This window comes from Sceloporus occidentalis, unplaced genomic scaffold, assembly GCF_023333645.1.
Source record: "Sceloporus occidentalis isolate IW3139 unplaced genomic scaffold, rSceOcc1.0.p SCAF_3, whole genome shotgun sequence".
Classification (NCBI taxonomy): domain Eukaryota; kingdom Metazoa; phylum Chordata; class Lepidosauria; order Squamata; family Phrynosomatidae; genus Sceloporus; species Sceloporus occidentalis.
Window position 1 is genome coordinate 162,394,460 of NW_028316983.1, and position 18,418 is coordinate 162,412,877.

Here is an 18,418-nt window from a genome sequence, read left to right on the forward strand (position 1 = left end):
ATGTATATGCAAATACAGGTATTCCAAAATCCAAAATAAAGTTAAGATAAATCAGGAATCTAAAGCATTTATGGTCCCAAGAATTTCAAACAAGGGAGACTCAATCTGTATCGTAAGACAACATTACTCATAGGAAAAATACAATAATGCTTGGTAAACTGAGAGGCAGTAGGAAAAGAGGAAGATCACATTACATTTGAGGGAGACACTAAATCAAGGAAACTACAGCCCTGAGTTTCCAGGTAAACCCAGTAAATTGAGTAAATTAATGACTGTGTGTCTTGGAGGTCTCTCGTTCATAGGGTTGCCATATATATGTACATCATCATCATCATGGGAAACATTCCACAATCAGCCCAATACAAGGTTAGACATGCTTACTACCTGTATCAGTAGGAAAAGAAAACCATCAAGGGAAAAAGGCTGATGCCAGACTGCAACGCAACACTGTGCATTTATTGCTGAGGTTGTGCAGAGAGAACTTACATGCGCCAAACTGCTTGTACATGCACATACTTCTGTGCAGCGGTCTGGACCAGTGTATGGAGGGAAGAGATAGTAGGTACAGTCGTGAGCCTCCTATCCCCACTTTTATTATACAGAAATAGATCACAGGAACAAGGATACTGGTTGCTCTCCAACATTGGGTTTAGTAGTGGGTGTCACTTGAGACAAATTCAGCCCACAAATCTGTTCAGGCCAGCAAATTGTATTTCAGACAGGCTAGAATACCAGCTAGCTTGTGCAAGCAGTGTTGTGGCCTTCTTAGCTGTGGGGTGGGTGGATAACATGAGGCTGCAACCATCATTCATACCATTCTCCTTTAAGTGCTCTGTGCATTGCAGCTAGAAACGGCTCCGGTTCCACTTTTGTCACTGAGAAACTCCACTGATTTCAATGGAACTAGCACAGATGTTTTGTACCAATGTAAATGAGAAGAGAGGATAACTTAGAGACTTTTAATTAAATCATAAACTGCAGCATCCTTTGGCAATTAAACTGCCAGTGTGCACACTGAAAATCTGAGTGTTACTTGAAGCAGATTGCAGCCAGAAATTGGATAATTCATTTTCAATCATCTGGGACTACATCGCTGTACTTAATCAAAATGAAATGGAATAAAAGTCATAAGTACCCATTACATCCCCCCCATCAAATTGAAGTTACATCATATAATTTGCTTTTAAGTCAGCTAAAGCCTTGCCTACATGGGCCAAAAGAACAATTTCTTTCCCATTCTAGTGTCATCCTGTTCAGACGACACATGGCCCAAACCCCAGTAATGGTGCAGGCAGCCTAGGTGATGTTTGGCACATTTCCATCAGAACTGGGCCAAACAAAGTTAAAAAAAAAAAAATTGAAAATTTTACTTGTTGCTTCCCATAAAATCTGGAGCTCTCCGTTTCTGTGGTGTGGTTCTGTCTGCACAGGTGTCCCACTGGGCCGCCCACTGTGTCCATTGCCCATGCTGGTCGCTTGTTCTGAGGTTAGAGTAAAATGCCCAGCATGTGCCCATTGCTGGGCACTTCTTTCTGACCTCAGAAGCAAGGGACCTGTGCCAACAGTAGATGCAGTAGGTAGCCCAGCAGGACTCCTGTGCAGACAGCTGCCATGCCATGGAAACAGGGCCAGGTAATGAGGAGGAAACAGGGCGGCTGCAGGGTCGGGATAATCCAGGATGCCTCTGGAGTATCCTGGCCACTCCAGACAAGACGTAACTTGAAAGTGAGGGCTGCCCAAAGAAAAAGGATAATGGCAGTCCCACCTTCATCACCATTTTCATAAAAGCATCCATTTTTATATCATCAAAATAATAGTATTGACATTGTCATTGTGACATAGTGTAGCCTTTATGTATGTGGGAAATATTTTTTTTTTAAATCACTGGAATCTGGAAAAGAAAAAAATGTTCAAAAAAGAGCAGAGATTAATTTAAAGAGGGAAGAAATGGTGGCAGATGATACTAATTCTCAATAGTGGCATTACTAGGGTGTATGTGGGTGCGGCCTGAACCAGGTGACATCCTATTATTATTATTATTATTATTATTATTATTATTATTATTATTGTCTGCTTAATCTCAGGGAATCCAAGTGGATTACAGCAGTAAAATAACATACAATTAAAAGACAAATGCATTAAAAATTCCAACATCCCCAATCCTCCCCCAGAAGGAGGGTGACACCTGGTCAGGGCCTCCTCCAATACCATCCCTGCATGCACTGCCCCCACGCACCGTCCCCATGCTCTTCCACACACGCTTCCACCCCTGTGCTATCCTTATGCTCCCCCCATGCATGCTCCCCCATATGCCGTCCCCACACCTCCACCCCATGCATGCCATCCCATCCTTTTCCTCATCAGGTGATACCCAGGGATGCAGGGATGTAACTGATTCTCAGTGTTTGTTCCCAAGGTGTTAAACTCTCTTCTACAGGTTCAGTTAGCCCATTCTCTGCTCTCTGCAATCTTTCCACAAGCAAGCAAACTCCTTTCTATTTAAGCAGGCCTTTGGATTTGAATCACATGGCAAAAAGGTATTGAAAGTGGTGTGAGGTGTTTTTATCAAGTCTATTTTAATTGCATTTGAAACTTTTTAGTCCATGTACTTTTGAAATAGAAGTTGTATTTTTTAGCTGTAAAGTAAGATTTTAGCTAAACTCTCATTTTAAATTATAAGCTATAATAGGCCTACATTCCCTAAAACCACCAGATCCTGTATGATCTTGAAAGCTAAGCAGGGTCAGCCCTGGTTAGTACTTGGGTAAGAGACCACCAAGAAATACCAGGTGTGGGGGCTATATTTCATAGGAAGGAACTTGCAAAACCACCTCTGAGTATTCCTGCCTAAGAAAACCATATGAAATTATGGGATCATCATAAGTTGACAGGCAACTTAAAGGAACATATACACACACATTGAGTCTCATGCTGGGAGAAAAGCAAGATGAATGAATGAATGAATACTTTAAGAACAAGAAGGGAGCTAAAACTGTGTGCAAGCTCCAGTTGGCTAGTTAGTTTTCATCAGGCAAACCTATGTGTCAGAAAGGCCTCTCCCTCTTGGAGTCAAATCAGTGGTAAGCATAGTATCCAGTGTATGTTTATAGCACCACACAAACTAGTTCCTCAGAGCACAAACCTGATCAGTTTTGTCTTTGCTTATGTTTTTTCTCCAAAATGCCATCCATGCTGAAGGTGCTACGTGCGTACTCATGCTCACTTTAAAGTATTTGTTATTATCTACAGTAGGATAGAAAAATGTTTCCATGACCAAGTTTTCCCTCCTAATACCTTTTATTTACTTAGGTGCTTGCTTGCTTATTTAAAAATATTTATAAGGACAAAAGAACAAAGTTTGGAAGTAACATACTACAAATAGCATCCAAACCTGTAATCTGACAACCTTTTTAAAAAAACTGTATAAGCATACTACATTGCAAATGTTAAGCAACAACTTATAACTTGTTATTTCTTCACTGCAATAGTACACTGTACTTTTTAGGGTCAGTCACACATTTTTTGTATGGAGAGATTTGCATCTGTGAATTGATTCACCTTTCCCAATATCTTTTAATGCAGCAAATCTCTCTGTGGCAGTTAAATCCGATTTGCCATTCCATTCGCCACCATTCCGAATCAAAATGGAGAGACCTCAATTTCCCAAACAGTGGCTGTGCAATCCGAATTGATTCGGTATCACATTTACACTTCCACAGATGCTAAAGCCCCCCCCCCCCCCAAAAAAAAAATACGTGGTTATGCTATTTTCGAGGGTTATGCCATCCTACGGAATATTTTTGAACAACAAAGATATAATGAATAATGTGAGGAGCTACCTCCAAAAAAATGCAGTACTAATTGCAATTAGTTGCTTCTGGGGGATCTGTCATGTATTACACAACAAATTACTGTTAAAAAATAATTCTCCAAGCTCTGCAAAAGAGTCACACAATTAAACCCCAATTACCAAAAATGTAACATTAGGACTAAAAGCAGCCAAATACAGACATTAAAATCAATCATGCACTCAAACTATTTCCATTAAGTAGATTAATCAAAGCCTCTAGAGATTGCCACTGAGAATAAATGCAAGTTTAATAATCATCTGAAGCAATGCAAAGGTGGATCTTGAAGTATCTCACTTAAAAGTTTTGCAAACATGATGCCTTGGGCAAGTGACATGCTTTTAGCCTCAGGGGAAGGCAATGATAAACGGCTGAATAAATCTTGCCAAGAAAACCCCATGATAGGTTTGCCTTAAGAGTTGCCATAAATCAGAAACAACTTGAAGGCATACAGCAACAAAAACATATATATTTCTGTTTCTAGAAACCATCCTTCATCAATAGATCCTAGTGTCCAAACCCAGATTAACATTAACAAGTACTCAACAAAAATATTGAATTTCAGTTATGATAATTTATACACTATCTCACCGTCCGGAGACCCATGCACTATAACATCCAAGTTGAAGGCCAAGATAAAAGTCTACTTTGTTTAAACTGAAGGGTAGATAAACAAAGCACAAAGCAGAAGTACATTCAGGATATGCACTTCTAAGATTCTTCCATACTGAATGTATTGCTTTTGATTTGTGCTACCTGACAAACTCATTAGCTATAATGTTCAGGTCCATATTCAAACTGATCTTTTTAGGTCCATGTAGACAGAGGGTCAGCATGGTGTAAAGGTTTGAGTGTTGGACTAGGACACTTGGAAGGTTTGAATCCCGGCTCGGCCATGATAACCCACTGAGTGAGCTTGGGCAAATCACATGCTATCAGCCTCAAAGGATGGCAATGGCAGACTATGAATAAACTTGCCAGGAAAACCCTATGATAGATTCTCCTTAGAATGAATGAATGAAAATTTATTTATATACCGCTATTCCTACATAGATCATAGCGGTTTCAATGTAAGTCAGAAACAACATGAAGACAACCAACAACAACATAGAATAGTAGGTCCTGGAGGGGTTGTGAAGGTAGAGGAACCTTTGTACATATGTGGCTGGATTGTCCCTTAATGTATGTGTACTGGGCAGAAATTTTACAACTGATCTCCAAGATCACTAAACAAAGTATACAATTATCCCCACTCTTGCTCCTGTTCTCTATTTTTATGAATGAAAATAAAGCCCTGCAACATAAAGAACTTATTACTTTGCTTCTAGCTGTTGCCAGGCTTGAGATAGCCAAGAACTGGAAAGTTGAATATTGCAGGATGGTGGACTAGACTCTGGGACGTGGTTAATGTAGAAAATGGCAGATAATAACAACAGAGCGAGAGGCTTACATTCTGGATTGACCTTTCATAAGATTTGGCACCCATTTATTGAATATATCCAGCAAGATTTTAGCTAAATTTTTATGGAAAGATGTTTTTCAGGATCTCTAAATATACCTTTTATCTATAATTTTCAGGGCCTTGTCTGGGTTATTTTCTTTATTTATTGTTGTTTAGCGTACTGTTTGTTGTCATGTTTTGTTTTAGAATGTATTAATAAATTTTAATTAAGTAGGACCTTAATGTAGTTCTGCAGGTCTAAAGTCCTTGGGGAGCCAGCGACATAGCTAATGCGTAATTAAATCCCATAATTTTGCACAGTTTTTCTATTTTTTTTAAAGGAACATCTTGAGGTAGAGGAAATGATTAAAATACGTGTAGAATGGATGGCCTGATTTCCAAAATGCTTGGCGAGAACTGGAAACAACAATCTTGGCACACTAACCTCCCTTTCAAGATAGCCAAGAGGCAAGTTGTGAGTGCTCTGACCATTAATATTTATAAGCAGTCTGGATTTGTTGAAATCTGAATTTCTTGAAAGAAGACTTTTGAATCCATGTAGGACCTATGTCAAATCCCCATCAGAATACCTGAAAAGTTGCCCCTTCATTTTATACAACAGTGCAGCTGTATGAGCTTCAGATTTACAATGAATCTGATTTGTAATACTGACGTTTCTCTGCTTCTGCTCAATTGCTAATGTTGTTTCCAGAGACTGGCTTTCCCATTAAAAACTCCCAGAAGAAATTCTGCCCACTTCAATTGCTCAGAATAAATATAACAAAAGGAAGCATGTTTTATTAAACATTTGAAATCTTCAAGCCAAATAAGCAATTTCTTTTAGGTTAACAGTGTATGATTAAGCATTGTAAGCAACAGTACATACAGAAATTGAAATGAACATATAAGATGCCAAAGTGAGTTGTTGTTTTGTATTCTGGTTTTTTTAAAAAAACACTAGTTAGTAATATATCTGTTACACACTTGTATCCACAAACAGGCATTCATGTGTGTGTGTTTTTTAATGTAGATTTTATATAGAGATACTGAACTCACATTTTGAAACAATTTGTATACCTTTGCTCAACAAAATTCAGAAGAAGCCTAGGAATTGGAAGGGTAGCTATGAAGGAAATAGATATGGTAGGAAGCTGAAAGAGCTGGATACACAGGTTGTTATCTCATCTCTCCTCACAACTGAAGGGCATGGTCCAAGAAGGGAGAGGAAAATAGTGGATCTGAACAACTGGCTCCACAGATGGTGACACCAAGAAAGATTTGGATTCTTGGATCATGGTCTGCAGTTTCAGGTAGGGGCACTTCTGGCAAGGGTTAGGTTGCACTTTACACCAGTTAAACGTTTTTGTCAACAGTCTGAAAAGTTTGATCAGGAGGGGTTTAAGCAGAGGGGAGGGAGACAATATTCTGGAGGGCAGGAGTTCATCAAGGGCTGGAGATAATAGTCAAATGGTTATAGAGAGAACAAAGGAAAGACTGCAAGGACCCAAAAGTGGGAAGGGGAAAAAACTTTATATAGGCAGCTGGGGGGGGGGGGCGTCCCTGGTCTTAGATGTCTCTACACTAATGCACATAGCATGGGAAATAAACAAGATGAACTTGAACTCTTAGCATAGCGAACCAAATACTACTTGGATAAAGGAATAGGGAGCATGCTTATCAAATTGCAAATTACACCAAATTAGGAGGAGTAGCTAATATCCCAGAGGACAGGTTCAAAATTCAAAATGATCTTGATAGATTAGAAAGCTGAGCCAAAACTAACAAAATTAATTTCAGCATGGAGAAATGCAAGGTACTACACTTAAGCAGGAAAAAATAAAATAAAATGCACAGATATAGGATGGGGGACACCTGACTAGACAACAGAACATGTGAAAGGGAACTAGGGCCCATTACAGACGGGCTCTTGAGGCGTGCCCCATCACGTGCTAGGGGTTGGCCGGGGACCTAGCGTCCACACCGGCCTCACCCCTATCACGTGACGGGGTGTAATAATGGCGGTGCCCTATACACACAGGCGCCGCCATTATTACATGTCAGATGCATAGCGTCCGCATGTCGTGCGGCGCTTATGATGTCGCGAGTGCGCCATTGGCGCCTCATGGCGTCATAACCATGCCGTGGGAAGAAGCGACATTTTGGGGCTTCTTATTTGCTCTGCGTGGGAGCCACGCGGTTTGGCTGCTGTGGCTCTCTCGCGGAGCAACCAGCAGCGCTGGCAGACCGCCGCTTTTAGGCGGTCTGTAACAGGCCTAGGAGTCCTAGTAGACCACAAATTGAACAGGATTCAACAATGTGATGCAGCAGCTAAAAAGCCAATGCTTATAGGCTGCTTCAAAAGAGGTATAGTTCTAGATCAAGCGAAGTAATAGTACCACTTTATTCTGCTTTGGTCAGGCCTCACCTGGAATAGTGCATTCAGTTCTGAGCACCACCGCTCAAAAAGGATGTTGACAAGCCAAAGCATGTCCAGAGGAGGCAAACAAAATAGTGAAGGCTCTAGAAACCATGCCTTATGAGGAGAGACTTGGGCAGGTGGGTATGTTTAGACTGGAGAAGAGACATAACTACAAATCTCCAAATTCTGTAGGATGGAGACATGGCAGTTAAAGTGATGTCAAACTACATTAATTCTACAGTGTAGATACCCCCTGAGACAGCAGACTGAAAATTTAACAGAGATGGGATTGAATCAAAGATGTCAGTCAATACTCAGCCATGCTATACTGAAGATCTGGAGCTCCCAGAGAACAATAAGAGGAACATTCACTTGGGAGGAGAGATTCGGGAGTCAGAGAAGGGAATAGCTTGAAAGCCTTATCTCTTGGTTATCTTTGCATCTCCCTTTGGGGCCTTGCCTGCTCAAGTGAGAACACTGAGCAGATAGCCCACATTTTATACATTACTTTAAAAGGGAAGCCCTACTAGTAGAGGGTAGAGCCTCAGGGCCACTAAATTACAAAGATTCCAATGTGCATCTCTCCCAGCACTGCAGAGGAGGGAGTCTTTTAAAGCTGCATGGAGTTTTCAAGAAAAATGGGAATACCTTATTGCTGGACACAATCTATTAAACAAATTATCCAAAAAGAGGGCAAAATTAGCTAGAGCATTTCTAGGAGAGTTGGAGCTGAACTCTCCAGAAAAAAAGAGCATCAGATCACAGAGGAAGAAAGCTGGAGCTCTGGAAGAGAGTCTTCACCTACTATCAGAGTGTTAGTTGATTCAAATGTGAAACAGGCAAAACAATGCTAACCTTAAATTTGATGCTAGGAAATGGTGTGCCTGCAATGCTGGATGGATGTTTAACTGCTATTGTTCAGACTAACAGACTCTCAGAATGTAGTTCAAGATCAAGTTGTTGACGTCTCAGACATTTAGAGCTACATAACTCCGTTTGGATATTTTAAATTATGAGCTTGGTTTTTTTATGGGATATTTTTAGAACATTAGTATTAGGGCATGAACTAATGCTGTGTTGCCATAAACATGCTGTTTATTGTTTCCTCTTTGAGAAGTTTCTGGATGATTATATTAGCGATCCTTGTGATATGAATTGTCTATTGTTTGTTTTTATGTTCATTTTGGGCAGCAGTAAAGAGGGTTCATGAATCTTGTTTTATATAGCAACTACCTCTCTCTCTCTCTCTCTCTCTCTCTCAGTGAGGGTTTGGAGTGGGGAACATCTTTAGGGATTCACAAAATGATTGCAAAAACAATGAAATATTTATAAAAGGACCTAAAGGACTAGTACATTTTTATTATTGAAGGGACACTGGAGAAGGAAAAATTTACCCTGGATTCCATCTGTTATCCAAATAGTGGTCAGAAGTCTTTTCTCAGAGAGACCTCCATATTCTTTATGAGTCCAAAGAGAGAGAAGTGTTATTAGGGGATGCATGAGAATTCAGTAGCAGATGCCAAACTGAACAGAAGGAAACTGAAAAATCTTTGCAGTCTGTCTTCCAAGACTTCGATTTGAATGATACATGAATTCGGTAGAGAGAGATTACTGTATTTCTCACATCACCTTAACTTTTATTCCTGATTGAATAATCAATAATGGAAAATGAAATTTAAGCATGTAAAGATAGGACAGATCATACTCTCCAGTCATGCAGTTTCAATTATATTCCTCTAATTAATGGATATACAGTCTTCCCTCGACATTTGTGGCTTTGACACTCGTGGTTTCGATTATTTGCAAGGTCAAGACCGCTGTGCGCACACTCCTCCTCCTTATCTCTCCTGGACTTGTCCTCTAGGGAGGGAAAAAGCCCAGGAGGGAGAAGCCGGGAAGGGTGCGTGCGCTAATCCTGACCTTTTTCCAGGATAAAGAGCTGCCTCTTTCCCAAAGCAGCTCTCTGCCTGGAGCAAGGGTTTTGGGAAAATAATCCCCCACCCTTTTCCAGGACAGGGAGTTGCCTGGGGAAAGACAGCTCTCTTGCCTTGGGAAGGGGTTAGGGAAAAGCGAATGCACCCTTCTTCATGCCATTCCAAGACTTCAGAGAGCTCCACAGAGCTCTCTGAAGCCTTGGAAGGGAAGGAGGGAGCCGCGAATGCATGCTACCCTGCCCTTCCAGTCCCTCAGAGAGGCTGCTAGAGCTGTTTGAGGCTTCGGAAGGGAGATATTAATTCAAGGAGATTGCATAGAGGAATGTTGTTTTATTAAAAGTTTACAGAGAAATAGAAGTAGTTTCATTGAGCTATTTATCCTCAGCAGTCAAATAGAACGCCTAGTATAGATAGGTTTAATGTTGAATTTTCCAAGACCTTTGAAAAATGGTTAACATTTTAGTTTTCTTTATGTGAAATTGTTCTAGAAAGAAGTTCTGCTCCTTCTGGAAACATGGAAAATACTGTTTGAGAAATTTATATGATATTATCATATGATAGTGACCATCAGGGGAATCAAATATGACTATCTGACACAGTATGCATCAAGAAAAGACATAAAGGATGGAGCAAGCTTATTTTCTGATGCTCCACAGACTAAGACATGGAGCAATGGATTCAAACTACAGGAAAGGAGATTCCACCTCAACATTAAGAACTACTTCTTGATGGCAAGAGCTGTTCAACAGTGGAATACATTGCCTCAGAGTGTGGTGGTCTCTCCTTTTGTGGATGTTTTCAAACAGGCCGGATGGCCACCTGTTGGGAGTGTTTTGATTGTGTCTTCCTGCATAGCTGGCAGTTGGGCTGGATGGCCCTTGTGGTCTCTTGTAATTCTGATTCTAAATGTCATTACAAAATGGAGAAATGGGCATTGTACTTTTACAAGAGCACTTTTCAAGTGCTATGCCTGACCCGTGTCCTCTATTTTTACTTTAATATACTTCATTTACTTTAATATAAACTGTCTCCCCTGATGGGGAATCAAGGTCACATGGGTAGTATCTATACATATACAAATGAACATAACGGAAGTTCCCTTCAGGCTTCCCCAGTCAATATCAAAAGGATGAAAACTCAAGAGGTGGCATGTGCAAGGATGTTGAAAATGGGGCTAGCATGCACCTTTATGTGAGGCACAACTCTCAAACAGGGAGTCATGTAACTCACAGCAGAGGATGCAGTACTGGGACTTTTGTTACATCATCATCAGACAGGAAGAAGACAGCCCTTCAACAGCTGGCAAACAGCAGCAATGAGGCAATGGAAGAAACACACTATGGAGTCTATAGACTATGGAGCAATAGCTCTTCTCCACAGTCTACTCCAGTCTCCATACTCCACGCCAGCTAATACTGTCCATAGTCTATTCTAGCTTCTACACAGCCACTAATCCAAATACAGCCTGAGAAGAAGATCACTTTGTCAAGCCTGGCTCTCCATCTGTAGCATGGCATGCCATCAGTGTTGCAGACAGTGACAATTTCTTTGGGCTGCATATCTGCAGTCAAAAAAAAAGTGTATTTCCCCTCGCAAAAATGTGTGCACAAGCAATCTGTAGCACTTCAAAGTGGTGGACGGTTTAAATCAACGAGACTGTTCATTTCTTATTCTCATGTATGACTATTTACACATATATATGTAAATCTGCAAGTTTTGTATTGAGGCATTAAAAATAAAGAACTTTGTGTGTGATTTGGCTTTGTTATGGATGTTAACACGACTAAAATGTACAATGATGTATTGAAGAAATTTCTTTGAAGTAATCAAGTGTCTTAGAAATGTCCGTTTGTTTTTACTTCTCCAGAGAATACATTCTTGATGTGAGCTGTAGGATATATGTACAGGTATGCAAGAGTACAGAAGTCAGCCTTTGTCACCAGTAAGAGTGAGCTCTGTTGTAATGTTCCTTTGATACCCACCAAGATAAATGAGCTGTCTGCGTGTGGAGTACTTTGCAACCACAATACTGGTCCATCCAGTCAGGAACAACAAATGTTGCATCATGGCAATCATGATTTATTTGCCCTTTTTCAACTTGGCAGTCTTCTCTTTTCGTTTCTTCACATGCTTTGGGATCTTGTGTTTTCTCTTCTCCCTCTGTGCCTCTTTGGTCATCTTTTTTCTTTCCTGAAAGAGGGAAGCACTGTTAAGTAACAGGCCAGGGTGTTAAACTGAACTGAGTGGTATGCATTATAGAATAGCAGCATAGGCAATAATAAAAAGTAATTATTTTATTACACAGTGCCATCAGCAGACGTTATACTTTATTCTTGTATGATAGACAGCCGGTCCTCCACATCTATGAGTTTGACTTTTGCAGATTTGATTATTCCCAGATTATTTGCTGTCGCTTCTGCAGCAGCCCTATGCCATTTTTAATAAGGACTGCAAGCCTCATGATACTAAGAGACTGTAAATGGGTGATGAGGCTTGCATGTTCTTTGACATTGTTTTCCTTTCCGTCATTGTTTCAATCCTGTTACACGCCCCTAAATTTTACCCTTGACTTAACCATGGGTCATATCAAAATCCATAATTTTGGCCCCAAAACCTGCCCTCAATTTATACATGAAGCCAACCTATAGTTGAGCTTATACGGTATGTTACATATGGTTGCAGGGTGCTATAGTCATTCACAGTTTTTCAACTGTCATGGGGGTACTGCACCCCTAAACCCAGTGAATGTGGAAGGCTGGCAAGTAAACCCAGTAGCATCCAGATATTTTACTCTACAGTCCTCATAATCCCTCATCACTGTAGCTGGAGCCTATAGGAATTGTAAGGCAAAGCACCCAGTGTTGCCTATCCCTATTTTAGAGAGCAAGAAGAAATAACGAGTCCCTTCTTCAAGAGCACATGTATTATTTTTATTCATCGGGGCACTCCTGCTTACCGTTTTTCAATCATGCATGTATGATTGCACCCCCCCATCATAAAATGAACTGGTGGGTCAGCTACATGAGTTGCAAGTTGCAATGTTAGTTTCAGTTTAGCCACTATCTCACTGGGCATCCTTAGCCAAACGCCTACTCTTGAAACAGGGATTAAAGGAGAAGGGTCAAGGCACAACTTGTGCAAAAATGTTATGCCATTATGAGCCTCAAAATTCTATTGCTTATATAAATGACATCTGTTGTGCAAATAACTTGCATCTTGGTGTTTGGCGTTCACTCAATGCAGCTGTATCAAGTTTCAACCCGGTATGATAAAAATTGCTGTAGGTACAGCAAGTTTTAAATGCTGTCCAGCAAGTTGGTGAAGTCTGAGGCAGTCACCTTTTAAATCTAATTTTCAGAAATTTCTGCGAAAAGTTTGAGGAACAACAACAACAAACTACAGATACAAATAATTCAGGCTTTTTCTTCTGACCAAGACTTGGACTGTGGAGCCCAACAACTTGAACAGAATCATACGCCTTAAGCTTAATTCTATATCAATTATTTTAGGCATAAGACCTACTGAACCCTGTGAGCCTAGATAACTTCATCCTGCCCATCTGACTTTGGCCCTGGAAGACCAAGGAAAAATGTGGATACACAGAAGGCAAGCTGCAAATACAATGTGTGACACTGCAAAACAGCCTTACAAGAAGCATGTCTGATAAAGCCTTAGCTTCCAGTGTCCGGGCTTTGTGAACAAACATAATATAGTCTTAACTCTGGTCTTAGGGTCTTTCCCAACATCATCTGGAGATATCAGGGATTCAACCTGGGATCTTCTTCATGAGAAACATATGCTCTGCCAACTGAGGTAAACTGACCCCACTAACCTTTTTATCCACATCAGGTTCAGCAAGTTGATCTTTAGGATGCATGGATGCTTCCTGTTCTTTGCAATCAGTTTCGGAGTTGTCAGAACTGTCATTAACATAATCAGAATCATATTTTGCCTCATCTTTCTTTTCAAGAAGAGCAGGCACCTAGGACAGACCATGGAAAGTTGTTGTTCCACATCCAAGTCACCAAAGGTAGAAACCTTCATGAGAAAAAATAAACCCTAACTTGTCCATACTGTATCTCTAGGGCAGAGGTGAGGAATGTGTGGCCTTCGAGATGTTGTTAGGCTGCAACTTGCATCATTCTTCACCTTTGGGTTATGCTGGGCAGGGCTGGTAGTAATTGCAGTCCAAGAGTATTTGGAGAACATCATTACCATCCCAGGGAATCTCTCTCTTTGCTCCCACTTTGTTTTTATACTTCCTGCATGAGTCAGCCTATGTAGTTCACCTTCCTCTTTTCAACACCTGTTTATACATCTGGAAAGCTATCTTTTATCTATTATTTTAGTTCTCTAATTTTTTAGCCTTTTAAAACCTATTTTTTTTTAACCTTTAAAGGTACAAGGACCACCAACTGATGGTTTTGATATCTGACTGGACCAGCAGCCAACCAAACATCACAGCCAGAATTTTTCATAACCACCTCAGATTAGTTTGGACATACTGTTTTTATGTCAAGATTTGCAGCTGTGAATCATAAGGTATGTTTATCACCACAACTGACATATGCTCCAAACGCTCTTAAATGAAAATGAATAGTCTAGACATGGGCACGAACCCACAAAATGTGGGTTCTCTCTAAGCTGTGGCTGCAGCATAAGCAGTGCACCACTGGTGCATTGGTTACGCAAACGCATGCTGCACTGTGTGGATGCCACATGGCGCTTGCGCAACAAAGGCGGCACCCATGTGAACAGGGCACCGCCATTGTTACGCCCTCATCACGTGCAAGGTTTGCGGGGCATGTAGGCGCTCTGTCCCCAGGCAACCCCCTAGCATGTGATGAGGGCGTCACGTAAGGCTGGTATGTACTGGGCCATGGTTGGATAAGTGGTAAAAAAAACCTGAGAGAGAAAAAAAGTGGGTATAAGAATCTGAAAGGGTAATATAATGAGGCAGAAGAAATGTCTTCTTGAATTCTTGGAGGAAAGATGAAGCAATTTAAAAGAAAAATAACAGAACACTTTTATAATAGAAAAGAGTCAGTTATGATTAATGTCTAGAGCAAGGATAGGCAAAGTGCAGTGCATGAACTGCATGTGGCCCTTCCAGGGGCCCAGGACCACTTCAGAACATACCTCCATGTTCCCTAGAGGGTGTTTGGAAGGGGAATATATATATATATATATATATATATATATATATATATATATATATATGGTGGGGGAAACATGTAGTGGGAGTTGCAGCCCTTAAAGACCTCATGGGAGGCTAATATGGCCCAACAGTCTTCTACTGTAGCTGACTTGAAAACTCATATCAAACCATGGTGGTAAGGCACCAGTGTGATTTCTGTATTGATAAACTTGAAATGTAAACCACAGGTGGTGCCAGTTATGGTTTGGTGCCATGCACAATCTGACAAATCCTGCCAAGGGCCACTTATCCTACCTCCAAAGACTGCTACACCAATGAATTGATAGATTTATGAAATCACAGGCCAAATGAAGTGGAAAAGGCAGGCAAACTAGTAGCTATAAACCATTATTTGCTTGATGGATATATGGAAACTCAACTCAGAGATGCAAATAAACAAACAACCTAGATTTACAAAGATATGAAATGCAAATACAACTTCATTAGAGGCTCCAGACCAAGTGATTTTACAAAATCACTAACTATGATTTAATACCAATTCCAGACAGGTGCTATTTCTCAGCATGAATCTATGTGTGTTTGCCCTGCCCATGGCAACAAGCCCCGAACATGTGGACAGTGTGAGGGTAGGAACTGCCCACTCTCTCTGCACTTCAACCTCCATGGCTTAGATAGTGTCCCAAAGGGCTAATATTATTGAAAAATCAGTCCCAGAGACACACCATTATACCTTCTGGACGCCAGATAAATCCTTCTTTAACCCTGTCACCGTCTGGTAGAGAATCTGTGGGAGGAAAAATAAGTTTTATATCAGTTTTCATTTTTTTAAAGTGCTCCATAATCTGCATTACTGCAGTAATCCTCATTATGAAGTACAATCACCCCTACTAACTTGCGGGAGATCCATTCTGGACGCCCCCCCTCCCCCCCGCCCAGTTAGGAGACTCAGATAATCAAGCCCCACTGAAATGAATAGGGCATGCTCCTGCACGCGAGCATAGGGCGCGCATTCACATCAATGATGGGTCACCCCTCCACTGATCGTCAAGTCTGCTGACTTCAACTGGACCAGTTCAATGTACCATTTTAACACTTTTGTTTGCTATCATATTTGTAATCAGTGGATTCAGAATACTGCTTGGCAAATTTCTAGTCAGTGGAGGAAGAGACTGCAAGCGCATTTTTCAGCACCATCCACCTCCCAATTTGCTGTTCTGAAGCAGCATAAGAGGTAATGTGGGGGGAAAGAGAAGTTGGGAAAGATTCCTTCCACATACTATTCTGTCCTGGGGAGTCTCAGGTGGATCCCAATGCCTTCCAGGAACAAGATGAGCCCTTTTGTTCATCAAATTGCACATCTGGATCAAACTAAGTGAGTGTGAAGTATTGGTTGGTATTAAAACCCACAAGTGAATGTCATGAGTCTAACGCTGTGTCTGGTAGTACCTGTTGGCTTATAGTGACTCCAAGAATTTCATAGGGCTCTCTTAGCCAAGGAGTATTCAAAGGTGGTTTGCTATTGCTTTCGTCTAAAATATAGCCCACAGCACCCGTTATTCCTAGTACCCTTCTAAGTACTAAACAGACCTGGCCCTGCATAGCTTCCATGATCAGAGAGGATCTGATGCTTTCTGGATATTTAGGCTAGTCTACGTACATTATCTTGCTGCACATTTAAAGCTGTGTCTTCTTCTTTCAACTTCATCATTATGTCCACATCCCTCTCATAGTTCTTCACTTCATTCAGAGTTCTAGGGATATATGCTTTCTTGAATACCTAACAAGGCAAAATAATCATTTCATCAGTTCCACAACATTGAAGTTGTTAAGTCTTACAGTCCATGATTTTCAGACACTAGGAAAACAGAACTGAAGAGATCATGATTTCTAATATTATGTCTAGTTTGGTCTTCCTACATATGCTTAAGCAGACCAATGTAATATGTGTATCAGAACTCCTAGATTAAGCCAGTAGCAACTGATATAATCACATCATCACATATTAGTGACTGGCTTATCTGTGATCACCTTGTTAATATATTATGTGTTCCATGTGAGTGTGTATTTGGAGCACACTGGAAACTATTCAGATACAGAAGGAATATTTTGTAAAACAGCGCAAATCTTTTTAAAGAAAGCCAGTTTATTTCCCCATGTTTGCAAGAGCTTAAAAATCAACACTGTGTCGGACTTCCTGGTGGGCGTGGCTAGGTGTTAGCAGCATTCTGAAGGAGCTCTGAGGAATGCAGCTCTGCTCTGTGAAAGGAAACAGCAAACCCCCCCTGCAACAACAAAGGGGTGAGTGTCGATATATCTTCTTGTCATAGAGGATTTAGTGGGTCCCGCAGCAGCTTCCCTAGCTGGAAGAGTTCCCCAATTGTCGGAGGTTGGAGAATTGGAGGCTCTTAGGGAAAGTGTGGAAGCCAAAGGGAAAACCCCCAGCAGAGCAGAAGCAGCAAGAGCGGACTATCCGCAACACCAAACGCCCTCTTTATTTTCAAGTTTATTTATAAAGAAGCAACAAAATTAAGTTTAAGGTCAACCTTAAAACCGAAAACAGTATTTGGTTCAGAAAGGGAGCGCTTCACAGGCAGAAAAAGAATAAGAGGACATTAAGAATTAAAAAGAAAGGGAAGAGGGTGAAAGAAAGCGGTGGAACGCTGGGAGAAAAGAGAAAGGGAAACAAGAAAAAGGAAAGGAGAAAGTTCCAAAAGAAAGTCTTAAGAAATGCCCTCAGATTAGGGGGCCAACAGATGGAGAATATTAATTAGACCAATTAAAAGATACTAAAGAAGCAGAAAGAGGTGCATGGAGAACTCTAAAAGGATTGATATTCATGCTTTGAAGTAAAAGTGGGAAACTATAGCTGGTGAATAAATCAAAGAAAAACAACAGACACCAGAGAAGCGTGGAACTAGGAGAAATAAAGAAAGAAAGGGAAGGAGAAAGAGAAAAGGCACAGAAGAAGACCTAAGGAGCAGAGTAACAGTGTACTTGGAGGACTGTATGTTTGGAGGACATCCTCCTGCCTTGTTTCTTTCTTTCTGTTTAAGGGGACAGCAGAGGACATTTAGAGAAGGAATTGGGAGGATTGTGTGGCTGAAGGACATTCTCATGCCTGTTCCTTTCTGATTAAGAGGACTGTGAAAGACATCTAGAGATATAACTTGGAGAACTATGTGCTTGGAGGACATCCTCGCATTTTGCTTTTTTCTGTCCAAGAGGACAGCGGAGGACATTTAGAGAAGGAAACTTGGAGGCCTGTGTTTTTGGAGGACATTCTTGTGCCTTGGTCTTTTCTGTTAAAGGGGACTGTGGAGGATAGACAGAGAAGAAAACTTGGAGGACTGCAAGTTTGGAGGACATTCTCATGCCTTGGGGTTTTTTTTTTCTGTTTAAGAGGACAGCAGAGGATATTTAGAGAAGGAAACTTGGAGGACTGTGTGTTTGGAGGACATCCCCGTGCCTTAGTCTTTTCTGTTAAAGAGGACTGCAGAAGATATTTAGAGAAGGGAACTTGGAGGACTGCAAGTTTGGAGGACATCTGTGAGCCTTAGTGTTTTCTGTTAAAAAGGACTGTGGAGGATATTTATAGAAGGAAACTTGGAGGACTGCGAG

The 18,418-nt window shown here is 40.9% G+C and overlaps 2 protein-coding genes across 4 annotated transcripts in view; one reads left to right on the forward strand and one right to left on the reverse strand.

Annotated features, from left to right (window-relative positions):
* Positions 1-10,178: 10,178 nt before the first annotated feature.
* RIOK1 (RIO kinase 1) overlaps positions 10,179-18,418 on the reverse strand; it is a 39,472-nt gene continuing 31,232 nt past the window's right edge. Inside the window, exons 15-18 of the mRNA XM_089516698.1 lie at positions 16,458-16,577; positions 15,531-15,584; positions 13,475-13,624; positions 10,179-11,832 (exon numbers count right to left, since the gene is read on the reverse strand). Coding sequence (XP_089372824.1) covers positions 11,722-11,832; positions 13,475-13,624; positions 15,531-15,584; positions 16,458-16,577 — 435 coding nt within the window. The 3' untranslated portion in view covers positions 10,179-11,721. The remainder of the gene's footprint in view (positions 11,833-13,474; positions 13,625-15,530; positions 15,585-16,457; positions 16,578-18,418) is intronic.
* The window catches only part of DSP (desmoplakin), a 128,730-nt gene continuing 124,359 nt past the window's right edge, over positions 14,048-18,418 (forward strand). For all 3 annotated transcript variants that reach the window (XM_089516693.1, XM_089516697.1, XM_089516695.1), the window contains exon 1: positions 14,048-14,184. The gene's annotated coding sequence lies outside the window, so the exon portion shown is untranslated. The remainder of the gene's footprint in view (positions 14,185-18,418) is intronic.